Genomic DNA, 12641 nt, shown 5'->3' with positions numbered 1-12641 from the left:
CCTCAATCTTTCCCAGCATCAGGGTGTTTTCCAATGAGTCAGCTCTCCAAATCAGGTGGCCAAAGTATTGGAGTTTCAGCTTCAACATCAGTCCCTCCAATGAACACCCAGGACTGATCCCCTTTAGGATGGACTGGTTGGATCTCCTTGCAGTCCAAGGGACTCTCAAGAGTCTTCTCCAACACCACAGTTCAAAAGCATCAATTCTTTGGTGCTCATCTTTCTTTATAGTCTAACTCTCACATCCATACATGACCACTGGAAAAACCATAGCCTTGACTAGATGGACCTCTGTTGGCAAAGTAAAGTCTCTGGTTTTTAATATGCTGTCTAGCTTGGTTATAACTTTCCTTCCAAGGAGTAAGCGTCTTTTAATTTCATGGCTGCAATACCAACCACAGTGATTTTGGAGCCCAGAAAAATAAAATCAGCCACTGTTTCCACTGTTTCCCCATCTATTTGCCATGAAGTGATGGGACCAGAGGCCATGATCTTCATTTTCTGAATGTTGAGCTTTAAGCCAACTTTTTCACTCTCCTCTTTCACTTTCATCAAGAGGCTCTTTAGTTCTTCTTCACTTTCTGCCATAAAGGTGGTGTCATCTGCATATCTGAGGTTATTGATATTTCTCCCGGCAATCTTGATTCCAGCTTGTGCTTCTTCCAGCCCAGCATTTCTCATGATGTACTCTGCATAGAAGTTAAATAAGCAGGATGACAATATACAGCCTTGACGTACTCCTTTTCCTATTTGGAACCAGTCTGTTGTTCCATGTCCAGTTCTAACTGTTGCTTCCTGACCTGCATATACGTTTCTCAAGAGGCAGGTCAGGTGGTCTGGTATTCCCATCTCTTTCAGAATTTTCCACCGTTTATTGTGATCCACACAGGCAAAGGCTTAGGCATAGTCAATAAAGCAGAAATAGATGTTTTTCTGGAACTCTCTTGCTTTTTCCATGATTCAGCGGATGTTGGCAATTTGATCTCTGGTTCCTCTGTCTTTTCTAAAACCAGCTTGAACATCAGGAAGTTCACGGTTCACGTATTGCTGAAGCCTGGCTTGGAGAATTTTGAGCATTACTTTACTATGGTGTGAGATGAGTGCAATTGTGCGGTAGTTTGAGCATTCTTTGGCATTGCCTTTCTTTGGGATTGGAATGAAAACTGACCTTTTCCAGTCCTGTGGCCACTGCTGAGTTTTCCAAATTTGCTGGCATATTGAGTGAGCACTTTCACAGCATCACCTTTTAGGATTTGAAATAGCTCAGCTGGAATTCCATCACCTCCTTTCAATTAAAGAAACAAAACCTACCACATTCTATTATTACAGACTTTTAGAAACAAGATAAACAATGAAATATTTCTCTTCATTAAGCTTGAGAAATCAAAGTAATAATCTCTGCAGGGCTTCCCCTGCTCCCAGTACCTCTGTGCTATTTTTCCATTACCAGCAGAATCCTCACCGGATAGGTGTAGTGGGTCCTTCTGGTCCCTCTATCTCATAAGAGAGAACGTGATCCCATTTAAATTCCAGACGCCAGTTGAAAGCTCCCCTCACTATAGGAGAGGGCTGGTATTCCAGGGTCATGTAATCAATGACGTCTATCAGAGGACACACGACCGTTTTGGGGTCCTTGGCAATGGCATTCAGCAAGGGTTCCAGCCAGACTTTATTCACCTCACAGTGGCTATCCAGAAACACTAGAACGTCCCCTGGGGAGGCAAAAAACAGGCGCGTGTTAGCCCATGTGCAGGAAACACCCGACAACACAGGTCAAGGTTCAATGCAACAAGTATTTATCCAACACTTACTATCAAAGTGAAAGTGAAGTTGCTCAGTCGTGTCTGACTCTTTGCGACCCCATGAACTATAGCCCACCAGGTTCCTCTGTCCATGGGATTTCCCAGGCAAGAATACTGGAGTGGGTTACCATTTCCCTCTCCAGGGGATCTTCCCAACCCAGGGACTGAACCTGGGTCTCCTGCACTGTAGGCAGACACTTTACCGTCTGAGCCACCAGGGAGGTTTGGCTATTAAGGTGCTTTCAGTTTCCCTGAGAGGAGGCAAGAAACATATATTTGATACTGTATCAAATATGCAGGACAGTGTGTGCCATAGATATTCAGAAGGAGCTGGTGACTGTGGGTTAGAACTGCAATCCCTAACCTTTTTTGGAACCAGGGATCAGTTTTGTGGATTTGGGGAAGACAGTGTTCCTATAGACCAAGGGTGGGGTGAGGATGGTTTCAGGACGATTCTCATAAGGAACATACAACCTGGATGCCTCGCATGCACAGTTAACAGTTCGTGCTTCTGTGAGAATCTAATGCGGCCACTGATCTGACAGGAGGAGCCCAGCGATGGAGTGCAGTTGCAATGCAGAGGAAGCTTCGCTCACTTGCCCACCTCCTGCCATGCAGCCTGCTCCTAACAGGCTATGGACCTCTACCTGTCCGTGGCCCAGGGGTTCGGAACCCCTGATCTGTTTGCTCTCTCATCCAAACACATTGCCTGTGCAAACCCTCCATCAGCAGAGAGACTAACACAGATGCAGATGTCCTTGATTCCGCAGCCCTTCTTCTGCCCTTTTGATTCCCTGGTGAGAAGCCAACATCAGTTCATTTCTCTTCCCCCCCAGGATGTTTCTAGTTTTGCCGTACGGATGTCTGAGGATGCGCTGAGCCCCCCAACACAGGAAATAATTCATATCAAGTTCCTCTCACCAGGCTTTAGAAAGCAGCTTTATCCAAAAATCCTAATTCTGACAACGTGACTGAAGGTAGCTGAGTTCTCTTCAGTTCAGTTCTGTTCAGTTCAGTCGCTCAGTCATGTCCGACTCTTTGTGACCCCATGAATCGCAGCACACCAGGCCTGCCTGTCCATCACCAACTCCCGGAGTTCACTCAGACTCACATCCATCGAGTCAGTGATGCCATCCAGCCATCTGATCCTCTGTCGTCCCCTTCTCCTCCTGCCCCCAATCCCTCCCAGCATCAGAGTCTTTTCCAATGAGTCAGCTCTTCGCATGAGGTGGCCAAAGTACTGGAGTTTCAGCTTTAGCATCATTCCTTCCAAAGAACACCCAGGGCTAATCTCCTTTAGAATGGACTGGTTGGATCTCCTTGCAGTCCAGGAGACTCTCAAGAGTCTTCTCCAACACCACAGTTCAAAAGCATCAATTCTTCGGCGCTCAGCTTTCTTCACAGTCCAACTCTCACATCCATACATGACTACTGGAAAAACCATAGCCTTGACTAGACAGACCTTTGTTGGCAAAGTAATGTCTCTGCTTTTGAATATGCTATCTAGGTTGGTCATAACTTTCCTTCCAAGGAGTAAGCGTCTTTTAATTTCATGGCTGCAATCACCATCTGCAGTGATTTTGGAGCCCAGAAAAATAAAATCAGCCACTGTTTCCACTGTTTCCCCATCTATTTGCCATGAAATGATGGGATCAGAGGCCATGATCTTTGCTTTCTGAACGTTGAGCTTTAAGCCAACTTATTCACTCTCCTCTTTCACTTTCATCAAGAGGCTCTTTAGTTCTTCTTCACTTTCTGCCATAAGGATGGTGTCATCTGCATATCTGAGGTTATTGATATTCCTCCCAGCAATCTTGATTCCAGCTTGTGCTTCTTCCAGCCCAGCATTTCTCATGATGTACTCTGCATAGAAGTTAAATAAGCAGGGTGACAATATACAGCCTTGACGTACTCCTTTTCCTATTTGGAACCAGTCTGTTGTTCCATGTCCAGTTCTAACTGTTGCTTCCTGACCTGCATATACGTTTCTCAAGAGGCAGCTCAGGTGGTCTGGTATTCCCATCTCTTTCAGAATTTTCCACAGTTTATTGTGATCCACACAGTCAAAGGCTTTGGCATAGTCAATATAGCAGAAATAGATGTTTTTCTGGAACTCTCTTGCTTTTTCCATGATCCAGCGGATGTTGGCAATTTGATCTCTGGTTCCTCTGTCTTTTCTAAACCCAGCTTGAACATCAGGAAGTTCACGGTTCACGTATTGCTGAAGCCTGGCTTGGAGAATTTTGAGCATTACTTTACTATGGTGTGAGATGAGTGCAATTGTGCGGTAGTTTGAGCAGTCTTTGGCATTGCCTTTCTTTGGGATTGGAATGAAAACTGACCTTTTCCAGTCCTGTGGCCACTGCTGAGTTTTCCAAATTTGCTGGCATATTGAGTGAGCACTTTCACAGCATCATCTTTCAGGATTTGGAATAGCTCAACTGGAATTCCATCACCTCCACTAGCTTTGTTGGTAGTGATGCTTTCTAAGGCCCACTTAACTTCACATTCCTTACTGCTTCTCAGATATGTATTTCGAAATTTCTTTATGGTACTGTGTCATACCTGGAAGAGGACATGGCAATCCACTGCAGTATTCTTGCCTGGAGAATCCACATGGACAGAGGAGCCTGGTGGGTACAGTCCATGAGGTCACAAAGAGTCGGGCATGACTGAGCCACTGAGCACAGTGTATCAGACAACTCACTTTGGAATAGAATATCTGTTGTCTTCATGCCTCGATCAAAACTGAGCTATAAAGAGCCCCATTTTTAAACAAAAATAGCTTTTTTTCAATCAACACTTTGCATTTTCCATTAAAATAGCTTCTATGACATTACATCACACAAAAATTTTAAAAATCACGTCAGCTAATTTGATAGGTGAAAAATATCATCTGGTTCTCCAAAGAAGATATACAAATAGGCAACAAGCACATGAAAAGATGCTCGACATCATTCACCTTTAAGGAAACGCAAGTTAAAACAGTGAGGTACCCCTTCATACCACTTCACATCTATCAGAGTTAAAAAAGAGAAAATACTAACTGTTGGGAGGATATGGGAAAATCGGAACTCTCATACATTGCTGTGTGGTGTGTGGTAAGTCACTTCAGTCGTGTCCAACTCTCTGCGACCCTATGGACCATAGCCCACCAGGCTCCTCTGTCCATGGGATTCTCCAGGCAAGAATACTGGAGTGAGTTGCCATGCCCTCCTCCAGGGGATCTTCCTGACCCAGGGACAAACCTGCACCTCTTACGTCTCCTGTATTGGCAGGTGGGTTCTTTACCACTAATGGCACCTGGGAAGCCCAAAATGGTCCACCTGCTGTGGGAAATAGTTTGGCAGCTCCTCAAAAAGTTAAAAAGAGTTACCATATGACCCAGAAATTCCACTCATTGGCACATTTTAAAAAGAATTCAGGGGACTTCCCTGGCAGTCCAATGGTTAAGACTCCACGCTTCCAATGCAAGGGGCACAGGTTTGACTCTTGGTTGAGGAACTGAGATCCTGCATGCTTTGAGAACAACAACAATTAAAAAATTTAAAAGAATTCAAACGTACCCGTGTATATGCATATCTATAGCAGTACTCCTTATATTATCCCAAAGATGGAAATAGCCCAAATGTCCACCAACAGATGAATGGAGAAACAAACTGCGTATACACACACAATGGAATATCATCAGCCATAAAACATGAAGTACTGGTACATGTACCTGAATCTCAAAAGCATTATGCTGGTGAAAGAGCCAGACGTAAAAGGTCTGATTTCATTGCTATGAAATATCCAGAATAAGTAAATCCAGAGACAGATGAAGACTGGTGGTTGCCAGGGGCTGGGAGAAGTGGAAATAAGAAAATTTCCCGGTTTATGGGCGTGGGGTTTTCTCTTGGGGTGATGCAAATGTTTTCGAACACCACCCCTCTCCCCCAGAGGCGGGGGCGGGGGTGGTGGTTGTACAACATAGTGACTCTGCTAAATGCCATATGCCCAGATTAAGCTAACTTCTCCTTAGGATCTAAAATCACTGAAGGGCTGGAACTTCCCCAGTGGCTCAGTGGCAAAGAATCCAATGTAGGAGACACAGGTTCGATCTCTGGTCTGGGAAGACCCCACATGCCGCAGGGCAACTAAGCCTGGGCGTGGTAACTACTGAGCCTGTGCTCTAGAGCCCTCAAGTTGAAATGACTGAAGCCGAAAACTCCCGCACTCACGTGCTGCAACTTCTGAAGCCTCCACGCCCGGAGCCTGTGCTCGCAACAAGAGAAGCCACAGCAGTGAGAAGCCTGCACGCTGCAACTGGAGTGTAGCCCCTGCTGACCACAACTAGAGAAAAGCCCATGTGCAGCAACAAAGACCCAACACAGCCAAAAATAAATAAACAGATTAAAAAAACCAAACACTGAAGGACACTCGTTCAACGGACCTGATAAAGGGTCTTTTCCATCCTTCCTCCTTAAAATATGTATCTGTGGAATGTTCAAAACTGAATTGCTCGCTGAGGTTAAAAGTCAGGAGAAATACTCTTCATCTTCCCCGAGTGGAAGCTTGCTTTCTGCTTTCCTGTAGCAATCTTTGTCATTGTTGTCCAGTCGCTCAGGTGTGTCCGACTCTTTGCGACCCCGTGGACTGCAGCACACCAGGCTTGCCTGTCCTTCCCCAACTCCCTGAGTTTGCTCAGTTCATGTCCACTGAGTTGATGATGCCATCCAACCATCTCATCCTCTGTTGCCCCCTTCTCCTCATGCCCTCAATCTTTCCCAGCATAACCTATTTACACAACTTCTCTAGGGATTGTGTTTTGCAAGTTTTGTTTCATGTTTAAAAAACAAACAAAGGCTGTATCAATCTCTCTCAATATTTTCAGTCTCTTTCTCCCCTTGCTTCATTTTATTTTCTGCTTTTCTTTAGTGTCAACATTTTTACATTTAAACATTAGTTTGTTGTTCATTTGCTAAGTCATGACCGACTCTTTGTGACCCTGTGGACTGCAGCATGCCAGGCTTCCCTGTCCTTCACTATTTAATCATAGCTCATTATATCTATTTTAAACATTCTCGATTTGGTCTCTAAAGCAATTATTTTTAAGGTATTAAATATTTTAATTTTTATTAACAATAAAATTATTGTACAATAATATTTTATTTCAATTTATTGTATTATGTTATTGCTATCTCTCTTAATTTTTTTGTTTTGGGATTGATGTTTGATAATGTGGTGTGCAAAATCTAGTTATGGGGGAGTTTACAGAGAATCTCTTTGTGCTTAAGTGTATGATCAACTTTTATAAAATATCCAAGCATTTCTACTTCATGCACATCATAAATCCGTTAAACATTTGGATTTTGTGAAAAAAATTCAAGTGACTCTGCTATTTGAATTTCTCATTTTTGTTTGTTTGCTATTTCCATGACCAGTAGTGTGGGAATACTATTCACTGCCATGGAAATCAGAATTTGAGGGTTTGCGTCCTGAATTGTGTGACCTGGAGCAGATCTCTAGTCTTTTGTGGAGATTAGTTTCTTTAACTAGAAGATAAGGATGGTGAGTTCTAAAATCTGAGAGACTTCTCACCATGAATGGTCTGTATTTTCATTAGTTTTCCCTGTATTTCTCCTACTTTTATTTTACATATTTTATCATTTTGAAGCATATAATTAAATATCTTTTTTTTAATTTTATTTTTTTAAATTTTATTTTATTTTTAAACTTTACATAATTGTATTAGTTTTGCCATATATCGAAATGAATCCGCCACAGGTATACATGTGTTCCCCATCCTGAACCCTCCTCCCTCCTCCCTCCCCATACCATCCCTCTGCATCATCCCAGTGCACCAGCCCTAATTTCTTATTTATTTGTACTACTCACTGTCTGGGCTTCCCAGCTTCCTAAGTGATAAAGAACCCGCCTGCCAATGCAGGAGATGTAAGAGATGAAGGTTCCATCCGTGGGTCGGGAAGATCCCCTGGTGGAGGGCATGGCAACCCACCCCAGTATTCTTGCCTGGAGAATCTCACGGAAAGGGGAGCCTGGCGGGCTGCAGGCCATGGGGTCACAAAGAGTGGGACGTGACTAAAGCGACTTAGCATGCACACACGTAATCACCTGCTAATAAGCATTTGTTTAATACTTAATGCTTAAAAAAGAGTGCTCATAATGACTTCATTCAATCGTTGCAACAACCACATTAGTTATATATTTTTGTTCTCATATCATGGATTAGGAAGCTGGGGTTCTGAGAAGTGACTTGCCCAAGATCCCGTAACCGGTAATTGGCACATTCCAAACTGGAAATAAAGGCTCTGCTTCAAAACTCAGTGCTTTTTTATTCTGTCAACCATCACCTCCCTTGGATTTTTGTGGTGGAAAGTCAGACGCTGCCCTCTGCGCCACATAAGTAAACATATTAACAGGTTCTGGGAATTAGGATGACCTCCTTGGGGAAGGGCATTACTCTGTCTCCCCCACGAGACAACGAATCGTCTCTTGTTCTGTGTGACGGCCACGTAGCACCACAAGTTCTCAACGGCGTGTTCAATTTTGCTAACCTGTTGTCTTTAGGGTGGCAGTTGAAATCTACACCTCATCTCTGCCCTCTTGGCCACTTGATGACCATCCAGGCCAATTCAGTGGAAGATACTCCATTCTCACCCCCTGATTGCCTTGTATTTATACCCCCAAACTTCCTGTTCTGCTGTGGACTACCCTTTTACTCTTTCCACAGTTCCCTTATTTAAAGTAAATTCTTGGACTTCCTTAGTGGTCCAGAAAGAACCTGCCTCTCAGTGCAGGGGACGTGGCTTCATCCCTAGTCCTGGAAGATTCCACATATCACTGGGCAACTTTAGGGAAAGAGGAAATTAGCCAAGATGGAGGTGGTCAGGCTCTCTCGCCCCATGCCTCTGGCTCTCCCCACATTTTGTAAATGCGTGGTTTCGTAACAGCTGAGATCACTTGTAGCGCTGTGCATGTGCGTCATGATGTACTTGCTTGGCCACGGGCCATTTCTGCTCTGTAAGCTCCACCTGAAAGGCCTCTGAGGCTGCATTAAGGCTGTGTTTGCTGGGTCAACCATGAGAGAACACAGCGTGTCTGCTGCTGGAGCTGCTGAGCCAGTCGGGAGAGAATAAATGTGTCTGCAGTTGCTACGGCTCCTTGAGTTTTCTTCCAGCTTCCTTGCTCGCACCTTGCCTACCCTGGCTTCAGCGGACAGTGTGCACCGAGAGATTCAGCAAGACAACAACTAAGCCCCTGAGCTGCAGCTATGAGCCCGCGTGTCCTGACACCCTAGAGCCTGTGCCCCATGAGAAGAGAAGCCACTGAAATGAGAAGCCCACATCTCACAACTAGAGAACAGCCCCTGCTCGCCACAACTAGAGAAAAACCCATGCACAGCAATGAGAACCCAGCACAGCCAAAAAGAAATAAAACGCTTTTAAAAACTAAAATCCTTAAAAAAAATTAAATTTCCCTACACTGAAATCTCCTGCAGACCTCCTTGCCTGATGTAACCCTGACTCTCCAGAGAAGATGCTGTTTCTCACAGAAAGTCCCTCCTTTTCCTCCCTGACCACAAGAATCCTTGGGTTCAGGACAACACCAACGTTTCCTAGCTGCTTATGGCTGCTTCCAAACCATAACATTTCTGCTCCCACGCAAAAACGTCCCCTTTCCCTTCGATTCAGGCCATCTAATTAGAGCTTCTCTTTCTCAATTTTTCTCCACTTTGCAAAACTCTAGCCTTCGAATTCTTCTGATAGAGTTAAACCCACCCAGCACTGGCCATTTTCCCTCCTGCCAAGGACACAGCTCAGACTCATCACAGCTGTCTCAGTTTGAGGGCAACTTCGGTCATCACATAGGCAGCATCACCCACAAGGGCGAGTGGACAGGCAGCCATAAATATTACCAAGAAAACTCCGTCAGAGGCAGGATGATAGAGAAGAACAGGACCGCACTGTTTTGTACAGGGTGATTTCGAACGGCCTCTCCAATAATGTGACACTGAACCAGAGACCTGAACAAAGTGAAGTAACAGGTCACGCAGGGGACTGGAGAAGGAACATTCTAGGTGGGAAAATTACATGCAAAGAAAGGCTCTGAGATAGTACAGCTGGTATGTTTGAGGAGCAACAAGAAGGTCAGTAACACGAAGGGAGAGCGAGGGGGAGGTGAGTGATGAGGGCAGGGCTTCCCTGGTGGTCCAGGGGTTGAGAGTCTGCCTGCCAATGCAGGGGACACAGGTTCAATCCCTGGTCTGGGAGTATTGCACCTGCCACGGAGCAAGTAAGCCTGTGGGCCGCAGCTAGCGAAGCCCACAGGCCTAGAGCCCGTGCTCCGCAACACGAGAAGCCACTGCGACAAGAAGCCTGCCAACAGCCACTGAAGAGTACCCCCGCTCACCACGACTAGTGAAAGCCCAGTGACAACAAAGACCCGTGCAACCAAAAATAAATGAATGAAAGTGAAAAACTGCAACGTAAAAAGCAAACATTTTTTTTAAATGTAGAATATCATCAAGATCATAGAGTAAGAACTTCTCAAACAAGACACAAAAATCATAAAGACAAATATTGATGAATCTGACTATTTCATTATTAAGTTAAAGCTAGCAGCCATGACTTTTTAAATGAATTTCATTTCTCTCTTCTTTTCTACTTTTCCTTTTAGGTGGTGCCATGTGGCACATAGGATCTTAGTTCCCCCACCAGGGATGGAACCCATGCTCTCAGCGAGCTCAGTCTTAACCAGGGGGCCACGAGGGAAGTCCCAAAGCTATTGGCCCTTAAAATAAACCTCCAAAATGTACAACAGCTCCTATGCAGTCAAAGTTTCTTTCTACTCATTTAGCTCTACCCTCGTCAGCCAGAACAGAACCCTCCAGTGTGGAGGGGAATAAACCAACTTCCTGCGAGCCTTGGTCAGGAAATGTGGCTGAAACGTAGTCATGGGCCATTCGTACCAAAAGGAAGGCAGGAAAGTCCAGCGTGGCTCTGTGCCCAGCAAGAGGAAGTGGATTTTTTGGTTAACTTCTGTTCAACTTCCCTGGTAGCTCAGATTGTAAAAAGTCTTCCTACAATGCGGGAGACCCTGGTTCGATCCCTGGGTCGGAAAGAGCCCCTGGAGAAGGAAATGGCAACCCACTCCAGTATTCTTGCCCAGAAAACTCTATGGATGGAGGAGCCTGGTGGGCTTGGCGGGCTACAGTCCATGACGTCGCAAAGAGTCGGACACAACTGAGTGACTAACACTTCTGTTCAATGCAAGACATCATCAACAAAGATGGGAAGACCAACCACAGACTGGAGAATGATATTCTCAGTGTATATAATACAGGATTCATATCAAAAAGGCACCTTTGAATCAATAACAAAAGGACAAACAACCCAATCAAAAAACTGACAAAGGATATGAACAGACCAAATTCACAGAAAAATCTATAAACAATCTACAAAAATATGAAAAAATACTCCATGTTGCTATTAGTCAAGGAAATGCCAAGAAAATAAAGGATACAGCTCTTTGACCAAAATTTTGTCAAAGACTAGAATGACTGGTCTTCCCTGGCGGCTCAAATGGTAAAGAATCCGCCTGCAGTGAGGGAAACCTGGGTTCGATCCGTGGGTCGGGAAGCTTCTCTGGAGGAGGGCAACCCACTCCAGTATTCTTGCCTGGAGAATCCCCATGGACAGAGGAGCCTGGTGAGTTACGGTCCGTGGGATCACAGAGAGTCGAACACAACTGAAGGACTAAGTGCAGCAGAGAACGACTGGTAATAAATAACCCGTGTCAGCAAGGCTCCAGGGAGTGGGCCCTCTTACACCCTATGATGGAACTGTTAATTGGTGCCATCTGTTTTAGGACAATTTGGTAGCATCCACCAAAATTTAAAATAAGAATTCCCTTTTGCCCGGCAATTCCACTTTTAAGGAATTATCCCACAGGTACAAGCATTCATTTCCACAAAGGTGTAAGTACAAAAACTGCCAGTGCAACTTTTTTTTTTCAGTAATTATAAAAAGTAAAAATCAGGAAATGACAAACGGCTAAACAAGTTATGGCAATCCATTATGGAATCCATATGGAATACCATACAACGCTGCAAACAAAAACGGAGGTAACTGTCGGGCATTGTCACAGGAAGTTACAAAACATTAAACTGAAATGAAAAGAGTAAGTCTCAGAATAGAGAAAGTACAATTCCATTTATTTAAAAATCCTTAAATCTGTGTGTACATGTGTGTATATACACACATACATATGTACACACACATGCATATTAATGCATAAAATCAAGGTTCTGAAAAGACACATGCCATTCAGTGTTAGTGGTTTGTATTGAATTTTGGACAAGTAGTATGTATTATCTGGTAGATGGCTTCCCTGGTGGCTCAGACAGTAAAGAATCTGCCTACAATGCAGGAGACCTGGGTTGATCCCTGGGTCAGGAAGATCCCCTGGAGAAGGGAATGGCAACCACTCCAGTTTTCTTGCCTGGAGAATCCCATGGATAGAGGAGCCTGGCGGGCTACAGTCCATTGAGTTGGACAGGACTGAGCAATGTAGTTAGGTAAGAGAATGTCTCAATTGATCAGGCCAAAGTAGAGGGGAAAAAAAAAAAAAAAAGACTTAGATTTTGCTTTTAGATGGCCTTCTACTCAATAAGGAAATAGCCTTGCTAAGGAACGGAGACATTTCCTCAGATTGCCACATGGCCGGATCCTTGAACATCACCCCTCGCCTTTGGTCCTAGGTTAATTTTCTGGGAACAACCCTCTGATTACCCGGGCTTCCAGGAAGCTCGATCATCGGGATTCCCCTCGGGACTCA

The 12641-nt window shown here is 44.5% G+C and overlaps 1 protein-coding gene across 1 annotated transcript in view; it reads right to left on the bottom strand.

The window, feature by feature from the left end:
* GALNTL5 (polypeptide N-acetylgalactosaminyltransferase like 5) overlaps nt 1–12641 on the bottom strand; it is a 52397-nt gene that overhangs the window by 15541 nt on the left and 24215 nt on the right. Inside the window, exon 5 of the mRNA XM_055589625.1 lies at nt 1463–1712. Within this exon, the coding sequence (XP_055445600.1) occupies nt 1463–1712 (250 nt within the window). The remainder of the gene's footprint in view (nt 1–1462; nt 1713–12641) is intronic.

The sequence above is a fragment of the Bubalus kerabau genome, chromosome 8 (assembly GCF_029407905.1).
Source record: "Bubalus kerabau isolate K-KA32 ecotype Philippines breed swamp buffalo chromosome 8, PCC_UOA_SB_1v2, whole genome shotgun sequence".
Taxonomy (NCBI): Eukaryota; Metazoa; Chordata; class Mammalia; order Artiodactyla; family Bovidae; genus Bubalus; species Bubalus kerabau.
This window is presented reverse-complemented; position numbering and strand designations above follow the sequence as displayed.